Source organism: Argentina anserina, chromosome 4 (genome assembly GCF_933775445.1).
Source record: "Argentina anserina chromosome 4, drPotAnse1.1, whole genome shotgun sequence".
NCBI classification, from domain to species: domain Eukaryota; kingdom Viridiplantae; phylum Streptophyta; class Magnoliopsida; order Rosales; family Rosaceae; genus Argentina; species Argentina anserina.
In genome coordinates, this window is record NC_065875.1 from 22,782,908 (window position 1) to 22,808,347 (window position 25,440).

The 25,440-nt window shown below is 39.4% G+C and overlaps 2 protein-coding genes and 1 pseudogene across 2 annotated transcripts; 1 reads left to right on the plus strand and 2 right to left on the minus strand.

Annotated features, from left to right (window-relative positions):
- The first annotated feature begins 110 nt into the window (after window positions 1-110).
- On the plus strand, window positions 111-838 carry LOC126792415 (uncharacterized; annotated as a pseudogene).
- A 135-nt stretch (window positions 839-973) lies between these two features.
- On the minus strand, window positions 974-3,177 carry LOC126791971 (homocysteine S-methyltransferase 1). Its single transcript, XM_050518478.1, has 7 exons — window positions 2,998-3,177; window positions 2,838-2,894; window positions 2,147-2,355; window positions 1,932-2,061; window positions 1,640-1,843; window positions 1,489-1,560; window positions 974-1,363 (listed from the first exon to the last, which is right to left on the minus strand). Exons 1-7 carry the CDS (start codon window positions 3,175-3,177, stop codon window positions 1,217-1,219), a joined length of 999 nt encoding a protein of 332 aa, XP_050374435.1. The 3' UTR covers window positions 974-1,216.
- Window positions 3,178-10,501: 7,324 nt separating this feature from the next.
- Window positions 10,502-12,159, minus strand: LOC126791960 (3-ketoacyl-CoA synthase 6). Its single transcript, XM_050518467.1, has one exon. The coding sequence runs from the start codon at window positions 12,157-12,159 to the stop codon at window positions 10,663-10,665; it is 1,497 nt and encodes a 498-aa protein (XP_050374424.1). The 3' UTR covers window positions 10,502-10,662.
- Window positions 12,160-25,440: the final 13,281 nt, after the last annotated feature.

Below are 25,440 nucleotides of genomic sequence, written 5' to 3' on the forward strand. Positions count from 1 at the left end.
TTTAGGCATTGTTAATACCATTTCTTTTGTGATTTATTACTCGGAATCGTGGTTTAAATGCACAGGATAAGAACTGAAAAGAAAGATATTACCAGAGGCCAACTGTATGTATGCAGGTAGTTATAAATTTTTTTTTTGTCAAACGGTTGTTATGATTTTGAAAAGATGAATTTTATGGGGGCTTCTCCTCTACCAGACAATATATTTCCGGAAAAACCCTATAAATTTCGTCAGTAGATACATAACTTGCCCTCCTTGTGATACTCTTGTGTTGGTGAAAATGGAATCACAGAATAGCCAACTCGAGAAACCTGCTTTAACAACCCCTGCTTCACCTGCTACTGCAGCTCCCACATCATGACGAAAGAAGAACCAACCAGCCACTTTCCTGGAAGATGTGAAGGATCACATTGATGAATTTATCAATGCATCAATGGAATGAACATGCATCTTGCTTCAAGAAGACCATCGACAAGATGTTTACAATCTCGAAGATTGTTGCTAATAAGAATGCTGCTGATACCAAGGAAGTTGAAAGTTCGCTGCCCTTTCAAACAACAGTAGCAGACTAACATCATCTTCCCCACATTCTGTTATTCTATACCTACCAAAATCAAAACTTTGCTCCAAATTAACCAGCTGAATTGAATTGATGTTTCATTTGTTAAAATTGTGGCACAGCAGATTCATTTTTTTCCAACTCGTAAACTTATGCCTGCTGCGATCAATTACACTCTTACGAAGTAGATTTTGTAGTTAATAATGGTAGGAATAGGTTGTGATTTCAGCGGATATGTATTCGTGTTTATATTGGTTAGTTTGCCTGGTGAATGTTGAATTTGATTACTTTTGTATGATGACGTTATGCTGCAATTCCAGCTGCGTTCAGAGGGTCTTCATCACTCTCATTAGTTGAGCCATATACGCTAATACTAAAGTTTAACACACCCCAATAGAAGAAGAAAAAATACCGTTAAAATAACAACTTCCCTTTGTCAATACACTCTTAAAAGCCTTGAGCATTAGTAGATACTAAGATACCAAAGAAAGCCAAAGTTCCTATGACCAATTTAATCGTTCTGTGCCCTGGTAATCCTAGAATTCCTAGCAGTAAATATAACTGTGCCCTTCTTGCTCAATCTTTGGTAATCAAATGAAATCTATCCATACTTTGATTAAGCTAGAATGGTTATAACACTGTCATTGTTGCAAACAATCACTGGTATACTCCCTTTAGAACCTTAGAAATTGCTTGAATGGTTGTCGGTGTTGTCCGGCAACAGCCTCCTATGAGCTTAGCGCCTGAATCACGCCATCTTGTTGCAAAGCATTCAAACTTGTCATCATCGAAGCACTTGGAAGGCTGTTCATTCAACAAAACGCAGAAGTATATAATCCTCGAACACAGAAAATCATAATGCAAATGTAATGTGTTGAGCTATAAGCTTTAGAGGACGAGACAGAGGTTCTAAAACAACATTGACTCACCAGCCATCTCTTAGCTTTGCCATCCCATATCTCACCACTATTAGGGTACACAACAATTGCCTTACTGGTTAACTGTGAACATCTGTGTTAGATATCTAAATCACATGATGACTTTGTTGTTAGCTAAATTTACGTTACACCAAAATAGTACCTGCTTAAATTTGCAGATGAGACTTTCAATGAAATGAGGAGGTGCACAGTTTATCCCCACTGCATTTACTTTGTTACTTTTGTTTATTACGTCAAGGCATTCCTTGAAGCTCTCTCCAGATGGGGCATTCTCACCATCAACAGAGCTGAAACATATCCACGATGGGATTTCAACATTTTCTTCTTCAAGCAGCTCAATGCAGGCCTGCAAATATGTCCAGAATCCCAGATAAAGTGGAGATCTAACGGATATTATCATCTTTCTGGAACCTTTGATTGGTAAAACCACAAACCTTGGCTTCAAGCTTATTAGGAATGGTCTCAAATGCGAGTAAATCCGGACCTGCTTCCACAAGAACTTGCAATCTGCGGCGGTGGAAATCCTTCAGCTTATTCAAATCCACGTTCGGTCCATAATCCCCACTGAAACATTCAAACATTGTTATATCTGAACAACGTGCATTACAAATGTCCATATTGCAGGAGTAGATTATGATCTATGGATCACCTGTATTCAGAACCATCCGCAAGATAAGCGCCATAGCTTCCGATAGAGGCAGCAACCAAAGCCCTGTTAAAGTGATGTTGCCCTGGAATCACTTTCATTGTTTCCCAGAAACTATTCCGAGCTTCGACAGCTAATGTTACACTCTTCTTCAGAAGTGACTCCCCTTCTTCAATGGACAGTCCCTTGGACAAAAAGCCGGGAATTGTTGCCTATTAAAATATGTTACGTATTTCAGACCAAAAAAAAATGTTACATTTAAATTAGGAATCATTCTTTTCACATTTCTGTTTGTAATCCAGAGTTGGTAGAAAAACAATGTGGTTGATATATATTGGCCCACAAATATGATCATAGTTTCACACTTTGATTAATACAAAACATTTCCATCACAATCCAACCAAATGACTATAGTACAGTCCTGACACAAAATCTGATGTGACATTACCTAAATCCTTACAGTGTGCAACAAAATAGATCATAAAACTAGCGGATGTTATTTAGGGCGTGGAGATCGAATTGGAATCGTGTACCTGAAATGCGTCGGAATCTCTAGACTAAACCGCAAATGGTGACTAATCTAACAACGCCGAGTATGGAGTTATCAGTACTTTAGAATACCCTGATTTAGTTTTTTTTTTTTCATTGGATATATTTGATACTGTTTTATTAGGAGAAGAATCAATAATGCAACCTGGTAAGACGAAGTGACCAGAACATCGGCGCCGGCTTCCAAGTATTCCAAGTGAACCTGAGAAGCAATAGGACTTTCATGAACCACTTGGTAAATTCTCAGAGATCCACCTAGGCAAAAGTGTGAGAGAGTCAGCAGAGACATGTTATATGATACGTACCCTCTTGATTAGGTCTGGGTCCTTGACGAGGCAAACGGCGCTCCAGAGAGTGTCGTTGATGGCAGCGCCGTGTTTCTCCAATTGTGTGGCGAACCCTCCGTCCACGACAGCGCAACCTCCTGCTTTCTCTATCAAGTCCTCCAAGGTCGTCGTCGTGGTTTCCTTCTTCTTTCCGACCATATCTGCTTTTGTCTGCGAGCAAAGAGAGATCAAATGGTGGAGGGTTTTTATAGCAAAGCAAAGACTCAGAAAATGAGCGACGGGGTTGTTGGGGTGTTAGGAGAGAAAAGAATAAGGACGAAATGGGATACAGATTCATTCTTTTCGCATCGACCGTTTGACATTTTTACGTTTTTCTATGTTGCGTTTGTCGGACGGTGGTGACGCGTTGAATGAGATTGCGTGCGTTCGGCACCGAAGTGCAGCCAATTGGAAGCGCGACTGACCAACTCTGTTTCAAAGTTACGGATTTTCAGTCCTAGATTCATAAATTATATTGAATCATCAAAAAATATATAATGAATAATATGAATCATAAATACATCAAGTGATTTTCTCACATAAAAAATATTTGAGTTTATAGTCTTATGCATTATATTTTCAGTGTCATCGGATTTATTTTCCGGCTATAACATAGTTAGAGAATTGTTTTATTAGACAGTATGATATATAATTGCTACTTCATTATTGATTATATTACGTATTTAATGATATCTCCACCGTGTCACTGATGTTCGGAAATAAATAGAATTGTCATTAGTATAATACTCTTTGCGATCCGTTCGTGTTCGTATTCATAATAATTTACGATTATAAAATCAAAATGTAATAATCAATTTAGCGAAAAATTATGAATGATATACGTAATAATTGGTAACTAAAACTAAACGGTGAATGTCAATACGTGAATCATAATTGTCATATTGGTGAGCTTTATATTATGAATCTAATCAATAAACTCTATAGCGGTCATGTCACACGTAGAACTAAAAAAAATCTATTCATCGTGTTGAACTACACGACAGAACTCACGAGTCATAACTCATGTACGTCTACTACAGGTGATAGTGTGTTAATAGGTGTATTAAATCCTTGTATGTGTCTCCATTTTTGAACTTCGTTTCTAATTAAAGAATAATTCTTCAAGGAACATAAATATAAAGTACGTTTAGACCGACCGTCGGCAACGTAACATGCCGCGCGATCCATGCTTTTATTTGACTCCAACTTCATCGTGCTTGCTTGCAGGTGCATGCAGGCCCTCTTGAGTTCATTATTTCTGGAAAGTAACATGCTCGATCAATCCCTAACAAAAGTTTGTTTGATTCACGTACAGTTTCTATTAAATAGATGTTGCATCTGATCGATCGAGCCATCTATATTCATTTATGTATTGTGTAAGACCCTGTTCAAAAGGACAATGATTATCGCTTATATCGAGTTTCGGTTTCTCATCAGCAGCCTTGCATGGACCATTCCATATATATGTCTGGCAGCGCTGCGGGCTGTGGGTGAAACAATAAATTGCCCCAGTCCAGACCCATGATGCCATCGCCTTCTTTTTTTGGTTACAATGATGCCATCGCCTTTTAAGTAGTGAAATACCAACTCTTTTTTTTTTTGGAAGAAGTGAAATACCAACTCTTGTATGAAGGAAAGTATCAAATATGATCAATCGATCCGATTGAAAAGCGAAAAGGATGAAGAACAAAATATGTCGTAGCTAATCATCTCTTTGTTTTGAGTTGGCTTTTTGGCTACATCGATACTGGCCTAAGCTCATGGAAATGGCATGGACTTTGTTATTTCAAGAAAACAAAACTTTTTTTTGAAAGGAAAAACAAAACTTATAAATCAAATGAAAGGAGAAGATAAGAGATCAAGTCAGCGTTGATCTATCTATCTCACCAAATTTTATTGTAAACATTGATACAATAATAAAAATCAACCAACACACTGTACACACATTAGTTATTAGATACAACAAATTATTCAATCAAATACACAAAAACATATAATCACTCGATCATGATATGATCTCCAAATCCAAGGAGGTTATTGATCTAAATATTCTAATGATCTCTAACAAACTGCATCTCTCTATCGGACTGTGAGTACGTAATTGCTTTGTAAGAAAGAGAGTGCTATGGGGTCAGCTTATATCTATACTCTTATAACACAAACTTAATTTGTCAATCAAAATGTCGGTGAAGTTACACATATATCCTTTTATCATATGTTAATTTAAAATTTTACTTAATGATTAAGAGAAATCTAAATAACAAAATAAGAACATAAAAAAAATATCTCATATTCTATAAGGAAGTTACATCCACTGGGTTAAATGTGGGAGGTTATTCACCCTTATAGACTGTGTTGATGACTAGTATATATATAAGCATATTGGTATTTGGGTAAGATCCGGCCGATTTATTTTGGATTCCCTGCGTTTATGGTTTCAAACGGTCAGCTCTCACTTTATATCCTATCTAAAATGTGCATTATCCAAATCATTCTTTTTTGTTCAATGTCTGCAATCAAATGGCAATTTCTTAACACGTCATAATTTCCATTTTGGTCTCGTAGTTATGTAAAAAAACACATACGTTAAATGATTAATCCCATTTTATTTTTTAAGTTAGAATTTACAAAAATAAAAAAAATAAATCCATGTATCAAATATGGTTGTTTAGCGAGTAAATTGATGCTATTATGAACTTGAGAGGAACCCAGCTAACAAGCATCCAACTAATTATAGCCTAGATCTAGGGTTGTCAATGTGTCGTGTCAGGTTAGGTTTGTATCAGGTCAAAGTATTTTGCATGTCGTAAAATATAAACCTAAATTCAATCTATTTAATAATCGTGTCAAAAATTTAAACTCAAACTCAAACTCAACATACTTATTAAACGGTTTATCCATTTCTAATCCGTTTAACCCATTTAATATATATATATATATATATCATACAATTTTACATAAAATAAGCAGTTAAAACAAAGAGTTAAACAAAATAGCAAAATAATTTATCTTATTACCTATATTCTAGTTCAAAATGAGTAAGAACTTATTAAAATTGTATTACCGATGATGCTATTTTCTTAAATTGGTCGTATATATGTTTATTTTGTATATAGTTTTATTTTATTTTATATTAATCGTGTTATGCGGATTCATTTTGTGTTAGCGGGTTGATCCGACTATTAAATGGGTCATGGTGGATTAACCCACCGCTGACCCACTTTCTAATCGTACGGGTTCAACCTGTTTTATTTCGTGTGGATTTCGAGTCATGTCGAAATTGACAAATCCACTTAGATCGATCACGTACTAAAATCGCATATCCCATTTACATTATTAGATGTGCTTTGCTCGATTAGAATGTCTAATTAATTTTAAGTAATTTTTTTACCGGTATAAGCTAGTCCGGTTGATCTCTTTTAGTACATGTATAAGTATAATACTAGATATCGTTATATACTACCCCAAATTTCATTTGATTTATTCATACAGCCTTCTTGTATCAGATATATATATATATATATATATATATATATATATATATATAGAATGGACCATTTTTCCCTTCAAATAATTAGAAATTAAGAAACTTTAAAATTACATCCGAATTTATTTTTTGATGACCAACGTCTTTGAACCATTTATTAGACGGTCCGTGGGCAGTTAGTCAATTACATAATTTAATCTGTTTAATTGGTTGGTAGTTGGCACTTCCAAAGAACCTTCTGCCTTTTTATTAGAAGTCAAAACCTTCACCAGCCCCGGCCGATTGAAAGCGAACTTCCCCGGCCTACTCACTTGATATGTACCCTGCTATTATCCTCGTCTAAATCTAGGAGGGCTCAAATCGATAAATTAGTTTCACCGAAAAAAGGGAATTATTATGGCCAAGAAAAGAACCTACCATATGTTAATCTTTATTATTATAAAGTTAGCAGTCCAGAATATCGTGAAATTAAGATATAACGGATCTTCTTTTCTATTATTTTACCCTTATAGATAGACAAAATTACCAGATATTTGTACACGTACTACAATTTTAAAGAGAAGAAACAAATGTCAAACCAATACAGATTTTATTTTTCCTATCCATATTTTGTAGCATATTTACATAGAGTCCACTCTCTTACCTCGAGGAGAAGAAACACATGTCCAATCGATACATATTTTTATCAATCTGGGACAATTCAAAACAAGCAAACAAACATTCAATAAGCTAGAAAAGTGTGCAAAGAAATTGAAATTCCCTTTTCACCATCTGAAGGTTTCTTCTGATTGATATGTATATATTCATTCATATATTTCCCTCATCAGATGGTGAGGCCATAAAAATTGTTGGTTCATTATTACTTCTTTAATTAGGCTAATAGCAGTCAATATCTGGGTACATCAGCTTACTTATTGCCATTGCAGAAGCACAGAAACCCAGTCAGATTGGATTATTGTGTCACTAGAGCCTCAATGTGAACGTAAACCCACACAGATGGATATACGGCGGTGTAAACCGGCCACATCACTTTAATAGAAAATAATTGAAAGTAACGTCGTGTAATAATATGGGAAGTGTTATTAATTTCTTCTGCCTGTAGCTGCTGCAAGCTCTCCCGCCCACTCCATTATATATAAGTCTACTTCACCGATATAATGGTATTGGAGTGAGTATTAGCTCTATCACTTTTAGGGTTTTGAGGCTTCAATTGGCCACCGAAGGAAATTGAAGAAAGGGTACCGGATCAGCAGCTGCATACTATGTATTAATGCATGGATGGCACTGATATTAATATGAATGTGATCCATCCCTATCATATACTCAAACGTGGTGCTCAGGTATTGGTTAGAATGTAAGGGATCCTGTATAGATATGCGCAGTGTAATAATAGTGTAAGAGCAAATGTCCACTCAGTAATTTGGCTTTTTTGTCCATTTTAATAACACATTTCAAGAACACTAAGACTATTTTACCCTCACACGTATCGAATAGACACTCTGCCGGTACCTCGCCGGACTCTGATCGACGTTTGCTTGAATAAATTACTGACTTTCAGAAATTGTGTTACCTTAGAAATAATTCCTAGGCGCCCAGATTTTTGAAGTAACTGCTCGACGCCCTCCACCGCCACTTCCAGTCCTACTACGACTCCCTCGACGCCGCCGCCCACTAGGACGTCACCCATATCCTCTCCCCCGACTGGCGGAACCCTCTTGAGAAGCCCTTCCTCTGGCTCGCCGACCTCCCCTACCTCTTCACCAACCTCCTCCGCTCCTTCCTCGACGACTCCGGCACCCTTGTCATCTAGCTCGCCGATCACCGCCCTTGTCATCTAGCTCGTCGTCGCTGCTACATCGGAACTGGTCGGTGACGTCGAGACGAGGAAGATTGAGAATTGGAGCAGATCTGCACGTGCGGTCTCAGATCTGCAACAATTGCGTCTCCGTCGTCGTCCGCTGCACCACCGACAACTTGTCCCCCTGCCACGACTGCGACTCCAAAATACAACCACGAAGACGGCGACAACTCGTAAGAGGAGCTAAGGAAGACGACCATGACGACGAAAGAGGAGCTGCCGATAATGAAGGGACGGCGTCGGCAGAGAAAGAGAGAGATAGAGAGAGGTGTTGAATCGGTGAGAGAGAGGGCTTCATCGGTGAAGCGTCGTCGTCTTTGCCAAGGCGGCGCCATCGTGGCCGCCGCTGCCGGCGTTGGAGAGAGAGATCCTCTGTGATATATATTATAAGGGTAGTGAGGTAATTGCCATTGCAAATATTTAAATGAGTATGGGAAATTGGAATGGTTAAGTTTTTAAGAGTTTTTGTTGAAATGGTCATTCTCCTGTAGTAGAATATCCTATATATGTATTAATGGCGTACGTAAACAACGACGTTTTTAACTACTTGTAATTACCAGTTTACGTAAGGTTGTGTAGTTACGTACAGTTTCAGGGTTGTACCATGCGTCCATGCATATGAAAGAGTCTTAGAATTTCTGCAAATTTTGTGGGTTTAAGATAGACGTGAAACTAGAGGCTACAGTTGTGCTCGTCTCTTGTTGGAAATGGTGACTTTCACGAGAGTCCACGAGATATGACAACAATCTTTGTGTCTGTACCCAACCAATTAGTAGAGATAGCTGCTTGATCGATTAATGTTTTATCCTTTCATACCTGAAACTTCAGCCTTCGTAGGACATTGATTGAGCTTCCATAAAGCTAACTATATCGAGAAATAGTTAGGAATTTATGAATAGAGAGCCGAGAGGCGTTGAAATTTGACAGCTGGAATTGGTGTTCTAGCTCTCCTACCGTACGTACCCTATTCCATGGTAGAGAAGCCATATCTATATATCCACAACTTGCTACAAATCCAGAAGCTAGCTCCTTACAAGAGATTAGTTGTAGCTCAATCGCTACTCGCTAGCTACTAGCTACTAGCGGTGCAACAAAAAAAAATTAATGCATCCTTATTTAGGGGTATCCTTTCCCATCCTTTTATCACTGGCATTGGTTGAAGTTGGAATAATTGTCCATCGTTTTAATGATACTTAATATGAGCCAGTTTCTCACACGGTTAATTACATCATAAACTCGAGTATGTTCACTTAATTGGTTACCAAAATATAACTATATATATATATATTAATTAATAATAATACACTTCGTCATCTACTTCAGATATATGCTATAGGCTTGGATCATTAAAGATAAACAAATCAAAGCTTGAAATTAAGTTAATCTATACGTACCTTAGTTTGGGTCATATAAGTTCTGTTACGGAGATATGCCAGTAATAACAGTTTGATCTAATTTGGAGGGATAGATCAGAGCATTGTTTTTCCAATCAAAGATACGTACGTACCTTCTAGTTTCTACAAGCGAGTTTAATGAGAACAACCACCGTAAATCTGATGGCGTTATCTCATCTCCACCGTTGGCACTCCCATCATTTATGTTTATACCGACACAGACACTGGAGCACTGGTCATATCACAACCATAATATAGATAAAAGCTGGGCACGTATCGAGTTTATGTTGCTTCAGTTCGTCACTCCCTTTCCAACTAGTTCTATACCTACATACCAAATCGCAAACGCAAGCCTAACAAGACGACCCAAATTCAATACACAACATAACAAAAGTGGAAAACTGATATCGATCGAAGTTTAAAGATACCGATCCGATCGAACGACGATGTATGGTAATCCTCGTAGCTTATCTACCAGTTATAAGTTGCTGATGAAAATCATTTCTGTGTGAATTGTAGCCTTGTGAGTAAAATTTCTTATTTCACACATAGAATGGGGAGTCTATTCTCTTGTCCAACCATAGCTAGATAGCCAGCTCCCATTCCATAAAATATTCCTATTAAAAACTACTTAACAGATTGACCTAATTATTAATTGCAATCTTTCATATTAACTCGATCAACTGTGTTTTCCTTACATGGAATACAATGATTGTTACATAAAAGAAAAGCACATTTTGAACGTCTATGCAAATTGTAGGCATAAGAAATTTGAAAGAGAAAAAAAACTGCAGACCATGAGCGTAGGGTAATTGCAAGCATCTGATTTTAGTAGCGGGAAATTAATAAAGGCTGAAACCAAAGTAAAGCCATCACCAGCATCGACGCAATTCTCGGTACGTGTTTTAGAGTTTGACGACTTCAGGAATATGAACCGGGTACCTGTCAATGCAATCGGCCCACGGCGAATCATCGTTTGCCGACGTCTTGATAGTCCGGTTACACTTCCACACGGCGCTGTTGCACTTAAAACCACTCCCAAACGCAATCTGCCAAACCCTATCTCCCTTCCTCATCCTCCCCTTTGCTTCAATGTACCCCAACTCGTACCACAGCGAAGACGACGACGTATTACCAAACCTGTGCAGCGTCATCCTCGACGCCTCGCAGTGCTCCGCAGACAGTTGTAGATTCTTCTGAAGCTCATCAATAACGGCTCGACCTCCGGCGTGGATGCAGAAGTGCTCAAACGCCTGCCTGAAGTCTGGAATGTAAGGCTTCCACTTGGGGTTCACAAGCTTTCTTCCGATGAGGGTTAGCAGGAAAAGGAGCTGCTCAGACGCTGGAAGCACTAGAGGACCGATGGTGGTAATGTTAGATTTCAGGGCCTCGCCGGCTATGGCCATGAGGTCTTTGGAGAGTGAGATTCCGACCTTGCCCTCCCTGTCTTCCTCCTCGAAGACGCAGCGGTAAGCCTTGTCGTCGGCTCCCTTGTGGGTCCGAACCACGTGGACCAACCTGTACTTGGCAAGTCGGCTCTCGGATCTACGGTTGGACAAGAGAATGGCGGCCCCACCCATACGGAAGAGACAGTTGGGTAAAAGCATAGCTCTCTCTTTTCCTTGGTAATAGTTGGGAGTTATGATCTCCGTGCTGACCACCACAGCGTTCGAGTTGGGATGAACCTGAAGAAGATCACGTGCCAAGTCGATGGATATGAGGCCGGCGCTGCACCCCATGCCGGACAAGTTAAAGCTACGGATGTTACTTCGGAGCTTGTACTTGTTGATCACCATCGCCGACAAGGAAGGAGTCGGCGAGAATAAGCTGCAGTTGATAATGAGAATATCTATGTCTTTAGGTTTAAGGCCGGTTTTCTCAAACAGAGAGTCCATTGCAGAGAATATGACAAGCTCCGCCTCGGCCCTCGCAGCCTCCATGGTGGGCTTGGGAGGGATGTAGTGAATAGCCGGGGGAAGACAAGTCTCTTCCCCTAGACCAGAGCGCTCGAGCATCCTCATCTGGAACTCGACGCTCTTCGGGTTGTTGCTAAGGATGAGGCGGGAGTGTTCCATGAATGTGGAGAAGGGGACGCGGCAGGTAACAGGTGGCTTGTAGCAAGCGTAGTCGACGAGGTAGATGCTTCTTGGCTTGGACATGAAGTAGACGGTGGCGATAAAGATGATGAGGAAAGAGGAGCAGAGGATTTGGACGAGATCCAAGTGTAGGGAGTTCCACAAGTTTAAAATCTCCCCCGGGCCAATGCGTATAACCTCGATACAAATCCCCGCCATTATTGGAACAAGAGTGAGGGTCAGAAAATGGTTCACGAGGTACTGGTAGCCGAGTTTTACATATTTGAGCTTGACGGAGTTGGAGAAATCCGGCAAGATTGGAGGCATTGCGGTTGTGTTTAGTTAGTAATATGTGAATGAGAAAGATGAAGAGATCGAGGCCTGGGAATGGAGAACGGTGAGAGGAGGAGGATATGATATTAGGTGTAAAGGGGGTTGGGATTTAAAGGCATCGGGAGTACGGGACCGGGTAATTGAAGGAGGCAGATGGGAGGCTTTAATGGAGGGACTTCACGTCATTTCCAACGCTCACTTAACTCGTTATTAATTTTTTCTCCTCAACTCCAACCTTCCTTTTCAACATTTAACTAAACTGAAAACCCCAGATTCAGATCATCGATTCTCCCTTGTGCCAAATAGCAACTAGTGACAAAACTGGTTTTGCTAGCAATCCTTGCATTGATTCTATTTTTGGATGTTATCTTTCCCTCTTAAGCACCCATTGTATTTGACCGCAGCTTCCTACAAGCATGATTTGCATGTAGAGCTCAGCTATATCCGTCCATGCATTTCTATATATTATTCAAACCAAAATTTTCAGATACTTCAAAGCCAGTAAATTTGTTCGCATGGGCGTGCCATTTTAGTTTGGAATCTCAAATGTTATAAAATTCTGAAAACTGGTATACTAACAACTTAATGATTAGACTAGGAGATTCAATAATCAGGTAGATAGCTTGTAATTTTCATACATATGGTGGATGAGTGTTAGAGTTAGAGTTGTGATTGTAGCCCACACTAACATCATGCATATCACTAACATGGACATTGAGATTGAACTGCATGCGTCCTGAAAAATAAAAATGGAGTCGAGTCAAGTCAAGCTAGCTATCTTTTCTTTGTTGAAATAACTAGATGATCAAATCACTATTTTTTTTAATATAATTAAATTTCCTAATTAATGTGGTTGTTAACTAGTTAGTGGTTCATTTCCTAAGTTTGTAGTGAAAGCATCACATAAATGAAGAATGCTACAGTAGAGGTGCAAATTGGCCGAAAACCCCAAGCCTGCACATGTCCGTCTTGTTAAAAGTCAGCCCGGTACAACTCGAATTCGTTAGCGATCCGGCTCGGCACAAGCCTGTTATTATAATGGACCGGGCTGGCTGAGATATATTAGCTCATGGCCCATAGCCCGTTTTGAGCCCGACACGGCCCAATCACGATAATTTTATAGACCGGCCCGTTAAACATATAATTTTATATTATTCATATAAATACTTAAACAATTATCACTATTAGACTTGAATATTAAAACTTTTAAATTAAAATCTATTGATTATTTCATATTTTTAACTACAATATTTCAAAAATATAATCAAAGTAGTAAAGAAAATATTATTGTTTTGACATACGCAATATTTTACAAATAAGATTATGAAATATGTTGTAGTATTTTATTATTTTTACTATTCTAAATAGTTGAATAAAATAAATATTTAAATTACATAATATTGTTTATTCTAATTGTGTGTTATAATTCTAATTACATAATATTGTTCATTCTAATAGTTTACCCGGTTCTTGGCCCAGGCCGGGCCCGACATAAGCTTGGGTCGGGTTTGATGGTTAGGAAAATGGGCTAGCTTGAGCCCGGCACGAAAATTAAATGGGCCGGCCTATACACAACACAAGTACTATTTTGGCATGCTTAAAATGAGTCAGGCCGGGTTGGCCTGACCCGTTTGCCACGTCTAGGCCAGAGGGTGGAACATTGACAGATTAACAGAAAGAATTGTTTGAACCTTGGCTCAAGTTATTCACAAGACTGATTATTAGATCCTCATAACTAACGTCATAACATGATTAATGAAATTTCATTCGTGTTAATTTATATATGATTACATAGTTAACTCATCAGGTGGTGCTCAACTGTCGTCCGATCTGACCGGTCGGCTACTGTTTAGCCAGATCGAACGACAGTTGAGCGCCACCTGGTGCTCAACTGTTGACCAGGTGATCAGAGCCATGGCTAACTAGCGAGTTGTATACATATATGTAAGACTAACCCTTTCATAATTCATATTCTACATAGACAAATGGTTGAGTAACAATACTGCGCCAAAAGTTAGAGCAAAACATATTTTATGCACACGATTACCAAAACCTAATACGTACATGTTATTGACTCAAGAATTTGATTCATCAAGTTTATAGATGAGTTTGATTTTCATCATTTGCATAATTTAACATTAGAAAAATCGGTGCCGTTCCATATTTCTTTTACATAATACAGATATCTGAGTAAAGTTTTAGGCTTTTAGCAGTGTTTCTATTCTGCTTTGTGGTTCAGCTAGATTCTCTTCACAATCTCCCCCTCAAAATGAAGTTGTTAAGGGATGAATATTAAGTTAATAGGTTTAATTAGGTAATCTGAGAAAATAGTGTATATATATATACAAATTACGTGCCTTGTCCTTGTTGCGGGCATGCAATCAGTGCATGTCTAAACCCAAATGTTCAACACTTCAACCATCCACTGTTTTCTCTGCTGTTCATTGTCTACAACAACGTACGGACCCTTATTTCATGCACATAAATATTGAATGCGCTTAATTTTTTAATAATGAGGTATATAAACATTCGTTGCTCATGCACTGACAAATTATATAAAAAAGAGGGGGTTGAATAGTATTGATAAGACGCCCATGATGGTATTCACGTTATCTATTACATACATTTGATTTCTGATTTAGTCCGAGAACGAAATGAGCAACAATAGCCGCTAATGACTCATAATATGAATATGAGTTTCTTCTTGCATTTTGTAAATTGATTTTGTTTATTCCTTTCAGATATGGGGTCTGATTTATTTAAGTACGTCTACTACATAGAGATCATGTTTTCATTAATACGTGTGTGAATTTCAATTTGAAGTATTTGATCACTTTGTTGCATATATGTGACATGAAGGGCACTAATTTAATTACGATCGATAACAATTAGAAGTTGAACATCGTTCGATCATAAACTCTGTGATGTGAAAACATTTGTCTACTTTTCAAGTAGTGATAACGTAACGTGCTAAGGATATAACACTGATTTAGAACGTTAAGTTGAACCAAACTCGAGGTTTAGTTTGCTGAATTTCCTTTGCTAAGTAGAATTATAGATGAGTGTTCTATGTTATAAGTGCACGCACCTGAAAGAAATTGTGCAGTACTATCCTCTTGTTTTTGGTTCAGTTAAGGCCGTCGACGACTCGACGTCCCTTGTCCTTAGGTGTCGATTATGTACGTGCTTCCCCACAATAGTACGTGACGGCATGAATGATAGGGTTAACGTCGATGGCATCAATTATGAATAGAACCTGTCGTTCTTGATGATGAATTGATAACTGAATTGATGAATCGAACATGGCAGCGTGTTAGATATATATGGCCAATGATATGCTGGTGAGGTGTACGTTGCTACATATATACAATTTATAGATTCTTGATCGCCAATTTTAATCATAACTACTTTTCTGATAAATGGTTTCAGAAATCGCTTCTTCAGTAAGTCTCCCACTTATGGATATATTTAGTTTTTGGACGTCGGCCATGCAAAGTTTGAAGCAGTGCAAGTGTGTAACAAGAAACACGAAAGCTATCCTGACAAAAGAGTACGTGATAACAGTAGTGCTAACTATGCAGGTCCTTATTCTTGTATATATATTACGAACAATGAACATCTGCGTATTAATTTGAAGGTGAAGTTTTTCAAATGATGCGATTTTGAAATTTATATTGGATGTATATTAGTTTAGAAATTTGTTGCGATTTTGTTATTCACATTATGTATATTGGAATAGACCACTGTGACAAGTAATTTATACACGAAATGAGTGGAGAGGCCATCCTCATGCATAGTTACAAACAATATTAAGCATATTAGCGACTGATTGGTTAATTACTATGCATTCTCGCAAGTCTTTTAATTATGTAGACATTTATATATGTTTAAATTGTTTTCATATATCCTTACACTGTATACTAAAGATATCAAACTTCTAATCTAATCTACTAGATTATGATCCAATCATTAACATCACTGGCCACCTGAATTAACTCCAAGGAAGAGTATGTTTCGCCTCTTCCTCGGAGAAAGACGATTTATATTTATTAGTAATCTATCTACTATATATACTTTGATTTTGCTAGGCTCGACATTTTTCTGAATCTACTATGGGCATTCAAACAATGATGATAGTAAATGGTAGAAGGCAAAGTTTTCTTCATATCACCAAATATGTAGGCTAGTACGTTCAAAAGACATGACACATTTGGATGAGGGTGTGGTGAGCAGCTACGGTTTTCCAAATAAGGTTGCCTCGCTCGTTACATACCGGTGAATCGGTTGGAACGCAACTGGGTACAAGACTACAAGTTGGTAGATTGATCAAGCTAGTTCACTTCAATGTTGGCTATGGCGTCATCGATTTCTGCTCGCTAATATAATGACAACGTACAAATGATGTATATAAACCTGGAACCTGCCATGGACAATATATGGGACGGTGCTGCCCATATTCTGCAGGGTTTCATCGCCTATTTAAAGATGTGGTTAGCAGTATACAGAATGTAAGAGATTAGGTATAACTTTCTAAAAAGAAATATGCGGATGAGCATAGCTAGACTTTAGGGTTTAGCATCTGATATGCATCTGGTACGTTGTCTTAGGTTGAATTTCAAGCATCTGGAGAAATCATGCATTCATTTGTCTTACACTTCAATACAACCTCAAAAATACAAGTGTTGTCACTTTGCCTATTTTATGCAGTCAAACCTATTATCTAATTCCCAAATCAAGTTTATGCAAGTGCTTATTCTCGCATACATACGACGACTGTATATATGCAAGTCGTCGATACTGGCATTACACCATTATATCATGTATTTAAGTTATAATATACGCTAACATTGTCAAACGGTATATATCCAGTTGCTCACGGCATAAAGAAACTTATAAACATTGCACGCACGTACTAGACTAGAGTTCGAAGCTTAATTACGTCTTGGAAATAGATGCCTTTCCCCTCTTGGGCAAGCAATTCCTCATGTGCCAATAGAAAATCTAGTCCACAGAAATTAGGAAGCCATGTATGACCTGATATTAACAACATTGATCGACCATGATCATGCTGCCATCACGGCCCTCCTCGGTTCATTCCGATCCGATTGAGACGTGTAACCGATGAGGTGATCTCCGGACTGTCGTTCAAATGGTGCTAACTCTAATCCACCCAACTAGCTAATTGGAATTCGACAATCTCCGCACAATTAATGCAGAGTGGTTATACATCGTATCACACTATGAAGTACATACAAAGTTACAAACCAACCCGCAGCCAGCGACAAATTACGTTAGCTCCATCATCCTACTCAAACTCACATTACTACAGTATTACACGACTTAGTTTGTTCGACTGCAGTTTTCAAATTTGGCGACTTTTCGTCAAAAATAGAGAACAAAATTATGGAAACGACTTCCATAGGTCCAGCTGAAAATTTCGCAAGGGTAGTGTTTGACAACGCTGGCACTCGAGAGGATACCACTGACTAAACTGATTCATGAGCTGATATTGTTAACATGAGGCCCATATTATAAGCCAACCTAGGCCATCTAGGTTGTCCCATTTAGCGTCAGATCCATAAACAAGCCTCTACAAGTGAGGTGGAGGGTCATTCTTTTTTAGTAGAGAAATTACTTATCGGTACTAGATCACATTTGAATTAACTAAAAACTTGTTTTTTATATTTCTTATACAAATTAGAACATAAGTGCAAACTCAAAAAATAAGTATAACAAAACTGATTAATTAATTAATGCTAAAATATCCAAAATACCCTTATTTTCGTGAAAATTACCAAATGACACTCATAGATCTAACAAATTTCTCTCTCCTCATTTTTTTAGTTTTTTCCGGCAAATTTAAGTTTTCCGGTCAAACCACCCGCAATTTAGAGGTGAGCCAATATATAAAGTTGTTCATTATGTCATGAGCTTACATTTAAGTACCATATTAGATATGTTTTGAGAAATTTTAAAATTTTGAATTTTACTCACCAAAAACCATAGTACCAGTTAGTTTCTAAATCGACAGTAGCAGCTAGATTTATAGTTGACAGTAGCAGATACGTTCCAAATCGATAGTAGCAGTTAGATTTATAGTTGACAGTAGCATGTACCTTCCAAGTCGACAGTAGCAGGTGTCTTCCAAGTCAACAGTAGCAGGTGTCTTTCAAATCGACAGTAGCAGTGGTTTTTAAGTCGACAATAGCAGTTAGTTTTTATAGTCGACAGTAACAGTTAGTTTTTATAATCGATAGTAGCAGATAACCTCTTCATTGATGGTAACAAACACTATGAGTCAAAAAGAGGTCAAAAAGTAAAATATTTTATGACATGTGGCAACTTGCCATTATTTGGTCCTTATTTGTAAATTTTGGTCTTTATTTACTCTATCAAATTAAATAGTGAGTTATTTGTAAAATAAATTATTGTATGTGTTTCAGGATGAAATAATTGTGTTTTATTGAATGATATGGGGGCCTATATATAGTCATTACAAAACCACAATCCCGTAGGATTCGGAGTCCTAATCTATTACGGAGATGCTAATCTATCTCCTAACAGGAAACCTATTAGCTAAGACACACACAAGGGTAGAATAGTAATTCTCCCGGAACACTCCCTCTTGTGTCGCATGTCTAGGTTGCATGGTGCACACATCGTTGCCTCGGTAAAAACCTTGTCAAGCAAAATAAAAACCTCTTGGGTAAAAACAAAAGCTTGATCGAAGGGAAAAAGAGCACAACGCACCGTTTACATTTGATAGCATCATGTGAGGTAGACTCCCCCTGAAGTCTACGAAACAACTCCCCCTGATTAGTGCCATAATCATGGAGTACAAAGAACAACGTATACAACGTTCATTACATGCTTCTCAAACGTAGTCTTGGGCTAATGATTAATCATTAATCTAGCCACACATCCTTAGATCATCCATGCTATACTTAGCCAAACTTAGATCTTAGGAAACAAGATTGCATAACAACTCAAAACAAGAGTTTGCAATGAAAATCAGATTCTCGGGTAGAATGACCTTCACTCACTTAAACGGCCATAACTTCTTCGTCAAAATAGGTATCAGTGAACCGTAAAATGTTCTGAAAAGTAGACACCCGTGGCTTTCCAGTGACATAAGGTTCACAACCTCATCCGATCGGAGCAGTTCACAATGCTCTGTCGAAGTTGACTGACTTGCAAATTTCCGGACAGGACTGTCCTAGTTTGCTAAAACTGCCATAACTCACTCAATATGATAGCTATGAATGAAAGGTTGATGTCCCTTCAAAGTAGACACATAGACCTTTCCAACGGTACTAATTTCACCATATTTCATCGAGCGAGCTGTCCTGTAGGTCTCGTTGAAGTTGACCTACGAAACTGGACAGATTCTGATTTGTCACATTTAATGTGTCTTTCGCGAAAAGAATGGGGGAATGGACCAATGAAGGACTGATTTTTGGTCCAAGACAGAACCATACGCATCTTCTACGCTACCAGTGTCGACTGCTACACCAAGGCATACGTTGATGTTGCTGGAGCTGCTGGCGGCGTTGGTGTGGATAGGATTTGTGTTGGTTCACTAAGTGTAGAACTAAACCCATGTCAAAGAAGCAATGCAAGTCCAATGACAATGCATAGGCGCATAGTTAATCACGTCATAATAAAAGCAATAGTGTCCCAACAACACTAGCATGCATGAATGTATAGCTCATTGAATCTCTTCATCATCTATACTTAGACGGAATAGAGAATCAAGAATTAGCTTCATATAAACACATATGGGTATGAGTTCTTGCAACCGATTGTACTACGTTCTCTCGAACGTCGCAATCTGATTACATAAGCTCTCCCTGGTCTGGAGGCATTTAAAGTCCCTCGGGCACTCTCATATCTGCATCAAGATCCCTTTACAGATATTCTATGACCACTATTATATGATGCAAATCAGTTTTCATGGACACTACTACTGATCAAGTAGCGGAAAGCAATTATCTCCATAACGAGAGAATATAACTCATCGTACTCAATACTAGGATAATGAGACAATCTTTGCGCCATAAGTCCTGCATATATTGCATGACTTCATCTTTCTCATTACACTTACGAACAACGACCAATATAACAAGTCTAGTTCAGCCTGTATTGATTCTTTCCACTTCGGTCAAGTTGCTCATCATTGATGCTTTACAACGGAATAAGAGCATAAGCGAATACATCATCAATCATGGGAGATCAATCTATTAAACACACGCGCGCGCTGTATACGATCAATTCGTGAGATTTCTATTCTTCTCTAACATCAATAAAATGAGTCTGTAGCGTCCCACAGAAACTTAGTTGATACACATGTTTAGAGGATATCTCTTGATGATGGGCGAAATACTTGTGCCTATGCACTTCGCTTCTCTCTAGATTTGATTCTAGAGAATAATGGTCTCCCCCTCATCTAGGCAGGAGCCAAGACCGAAGCTATGACCCTTAGTAGTCCATTTTTGCGTTTGCCGCCCTTGTTCTGTGGTGCAATGCCACGGGCGCCGACAACACCACAGCGTACGATGGTGCCATCGCCGGCTTCCTTCCCATTGTCAGGGATGGTGCCAACGGTGCTAGGACCAGGTCATATGAAATTCTCTCATATTCTGAGAGTCCCAACCTTACCGGCACATCACATCATTATGTGCGATCTCGTCACTTTCGCAATATCGGTAAAGTCATTGAGCATCGAATCTTTGACTTTCTGAAGGTCGATAATGCGTTGCACATTTGCTCACTTTGAGTAGTGCGGGATCTTAATGAGACATAGTGCCACACCACGTCAATTCCTGGCGTTAAAACCAGAATGGGAGCATTCCATATCTCCCCCTAACGACGGGAAGTATGTCTCATCAAAGTGACCGTCTGCTAATATCGCAGGATAGAGATCAACGGTGTAGATTGGAAAATAGCGGACAAGTGTTGGTGATTCATAAATCATAACCAACCAGAATACTTAATCGTTTCAAGTAGACCCATTGAGATAACTACAATAGAGGCACATAAACAACTTTAACCAAATAGGCGTTAGTGAAAAGAACGTTGAGACCGTATCCAGTGACCATCTGGTACGCACTAAACGCTTGGCAAGTTCTGGGTCTGAAACGAATAAGTGTCGCTGCATGCAACATCATTACATATCTCCATGCAAAAATCGGCAGGTTAGTACCCATAACCAAGTCCGAGCTCTGCTAGATCGTGCAGTGAATGAACATGAGGAATACTATGTTCAACGACGATCCCAGTAGATATGCAAAACAAAATCATCAAAGTCGTGGAGGTGAACTCTCCAACGGTATCCAATCAAATAGATTTGAGAGGATGGGAAGGGTGGTGAGCCCATAGTATGATGATCATAGCTAAAAACTTTAGCTTATGCAGCGTTTCTTGTGGAAAGCAAAGCGACGTGTGACCAACACATCGATGCTCTTAACCTATACCATAAAAATACCGAAAAATGTTCGTATTCGGTTGGATAGGGTCCACTAATGTCACCTTAAATACTTTGTAAGAATGGAATGTTCTCGGTTGGAGCCTTAGAAAATAAGGACTTACTTGAAATCTAGCAAAAGAACAAGCTTTGCAAAATAAGGACTTACTTGAAATCTAGCAAAAGAACAAGCTTTGCATGGCACGGATAGGCTCGGCCTCACCGTGTGGAGCATGGGTGAGGTGGTCCTCCAATCGCTTCGTGAACATGAAAAATAGATGATAATGTGAATTTCAAAGAACTCGAATCATCATATTTTGTTCAAAATGACCAAAAATGATCATGTCAAAACCGAGAAGACAATAAAACTGAACCCATGATTCAAAGAATCTTGAGTTACATAAAGCTACTGCTGCAGGCAAGCAAAACGATGTCTACAGGCAAACAAAGCTACTGTCGAAGCTTGAAAAAGATACTGTCAATGAAATCTGACATATTTATTCCTCTCCATTCTTAACACAAATATCAAGATGAAAATCCATCATTGGCATGAATGGCCTTTAAAACTTAGCAAGGCACGAAGATATACAACACAATCTCTGCACGAGATCCGTAAAACAACTACCTACGCCGTAGGACAGTGTGGGTGGTTACGCAATTAGCAAGACACTCGATTTCACGGCGGGACATTCTCAAAATGAAGATTAAGAGAGTCAACAACGCGGTAAACTTCTCTACACAATACGCCGTAGGATATTGTAAGAGAGGGGATTGAAACAAATGGCAATCCCATCGAATGTATCACATGGCAATAGAACTACATTCTTCAACTCAAGAGTTGGAAAAACATAGTATTGGAGCAGTTGAATACCAAACAATTTGGGTGGTAAAAACCATCCAATTGGTGCGGGTGGTCACCAATAATAATAAAATCATTTGAGCTATGAAACGACTTGGAGAAAACCGGAAAATTAACCGGAAAACCATGTCAAATTAACTCAAAACCGGGTGAAATTTGGACTGGGAAAACGTGACAGCAAGAACTACTGAAATATGCGGAAAACATGACGAGACGACGGAAAAAAAACGTCGGAAAAACTTGTCGAAAGCCGGCGGTACCGATTGCCGGAAATCCGGCCGGCAGTGGCCGGACCTGGCCGGTATGGAGGCCATAACTTCAGGTCCGACAGGGAACGCCGTCCGGAACCGGATGGCGGTGCCGGAAACGCCGGAATATGGCCGGAAGGCGGCGAATACGCCGATAAAACGTCAAAAAACGTTCCGGAAACGCCGGAAGAGTAACCGGGAAAAACTACGTCAATTTTGACGTTCCGAGGTCCGTTTTCCAAATTTCAAAGTCCAAAATCACAATGTAGTGTTATTGGGGTCCCATTTAACCCAAAAGCGGCCAATTTAAAAACTACGTGAGTTGCAACGTTGACCATGCATGCTAAGCCAAGGCAAATAAAATTCTCACGAGTCAATATTGTAAACAAGAAATACGAGAGATTTTATAGAATATGCCAATATTTAATACAACACAAACAAGCTTCCAATTCCAATAGACGACTTAAGCTAAAGTCGAGCAATAATCATGGCAATGCCAATGTCATACTTGAAAAATAGTAAGCAGAAGACATAGTCAAAATAGATTGACTAATCAAAAGTCTGTAGCAACAAAATCTTGCATATCTGATTGGGCGGAGCCTTAGCCTGAGGCTCAAAAATGTGCTTACTTGAGAATTGAAGAATGTTACGTTTCCATCTCCAAAATTCCCTCGAGAAATAGATACAGGTGCCAATAAATAACATGTGTTTCTCGGATGTGGAGCATGTTTCAAGGTCAACTCTGGTAATACGTCGTCATAGACGTTCATTAAATCACTTTTAAGTGTGTCCCATAGAATTCGTTATTTTTGGGATCTTTTTGTCAGCAAATAGTGTTGCATCAGAGTAATGAATCAACTCAAATAAATGAGTACGTAGACCTTGAGATTATCGTTTATAGACATGAGTTTAAGAAACTCAAACATTCAAATAACAGTCGCGATGGCGGCGCATCCATAAGAAACGAGGGTTGTATAGGTTTCGAATAATCGAAACTATTCAAGTATGTAACCGGAATTAGAAGGGTTGTGATGTATATGGTCACAAAATAATCGATGCATATCGGCGATTCTCATGATCGCACCCAAAACAGCGGTGCACTCAGGCGACCACACGAATCGATATCTTCCTTTTTAAATAATAACGTGACTCCCCCAGGACCGTCACACGAAAAACGTCGACCAAGAGGGGAATCATATCCCTCTTTGGTCTCATCGGCGTTATAAGAAAGGCCGGAAAAGAAGACATGAAAAAGGCTAATAGCGCCCGATAATTTATATATATATATCTTCAAAAGCAGCAACTTTAAGAAAAACATACTTGTTGGTCTGCCAAATAGACCGCATATAATTAAATTGCACTGCAAATCGATTGTCATGCATGAAGTTTCTTGATGAATTCCTTTTCGATCTTCGTCCGATGACATAAAATCTTGGGAGGATACGATCAAAATCGTATGTAGATGACAAAAGTATCATCCATCTCGGCATGAATGTCATCACCATAGTACGACGAGTGATCACTTTTCCTATGCAAGCACGTGAAACATAGTTAGAAAACGAAAACGTGCAAATAAACGATTTAATAAGCAATAGGAAAATAAAAATGAAAAAAGAGAAATAGTTTAAAGGCCCAAAAGGGTAGAGAAGACGGGTGTAGCTTCTCTTGAGCGAAGAGTTTGCTTGTGCATTTCGCGTTCATTGCGTATATATGCGGGAGGAGCAATTTTGAATCCTCTGATGCGGGGTTTTTCGGGGCAAAAAGATGTTTTTGCGGAGCGAATGCGGAGAATACCCTGCGGGGCTGCGTGCAGGGGCAGCAGGGGGGGGTCGCAGGGGCTGCAGGGCAGCAGGGGCCGCAGGGCAGAATCTGCGTGCGGGGCTGCATGCGGCTGCGATGCGGGGGGCAGCAGGGGCGCGTGCAAGGCTGCGTGCGGGGCTGCGTGCGTGCGTGCAGGGCTGCGTTGCGGGGGCTGCAGGGCAGGGCAGCATGCGGGGCTGCGGGGGCAGCATGCAGGGGCTGCGCGCGGGGCTGCGGGGGCAGCATGCTGGGGCTGCGCGCGGGGCTGCGGGGGCAGCATGCTGGGGCTGCGAGCGGGGCTGCGCGCGGGGCTGCGGGGGCAGCATGCAGGGGCTGCGAGCGGGGCTGCAGGGGCTGCGGGGGCTGCAGCGACGGCGAGTAGGGGCTGCGCCGACGAGGAACGTCGACGGGAAGATGTCGGAGGCCAGAGACGACGGTGGCCAGCGGTGGAGAAGAGAAAAAATTTCTAGGGCTCTAAAAGTTCAGGTTTTAGAGCAACGTGCTGATAACGTGTTTCAGGTTGAAATAATTGTGTTTTATTAAATGATATGGGGGCCTATATATAGGCATTACAAAACCACAATCCCGTAGGATTCGGAGTCCTAATCTATTACGGAGATGATAATCTATCTCTTAACAGGAAACCTATTAGCTAAGACACACACAAATGTAGAATAGTAATTCTCCCGGAACAGTATGTTATTTTTTAATAATTTGTTATTTTTAATACCAATTACCAATCATTTCGTTATGATATTAATGTCCTCTCCCAAGGTTTGTCCTCTGATTAACTCTTAGTTTGAACTTCTATAGCTTATTCTGTCGAACGTTATATTTTGTTGAATTACTTGCGGAAATTATACTCTTTTACAGAGAGCCAGATCGAGGTGATGAGCCGGGAGAGG

What these genes read in the sequence shown, in the direction of transcription:
- LOC126791971 (XM_050518478.1), bottom strand. Translation starts at nt 3,177, where the DNA reads ATGGTCGGAAAGAAGAAGGAAACCACGACGACGACCTTGGAGGACTTG. An exon ending in GCGGATGGTTCTGAATACAG is followed by an intron (nt 2,062 to 2,146) that starts GTGATCCATAGA and finishes TGAATGTTTCAG; the next exon opens with TGGGGATTATGGACCGAACG. An exon ending in TCATCTGCAAATTTAAGCAG is followed by an intron (nt 1,561 to 1,639) that starts GTACTATTTTGG and finishes AGATGTTCACAG; the next exon opens with TTAACCAGTAAGGCAATTGT.
- LOC126791960 (XM_050518467.1), bottom strand. Translation starts at nt 12,159, where the DNA reads ATGCCTCCAATCTTGCCGGATTTCTCCAACTCCGTCAAGCTCAAATAT.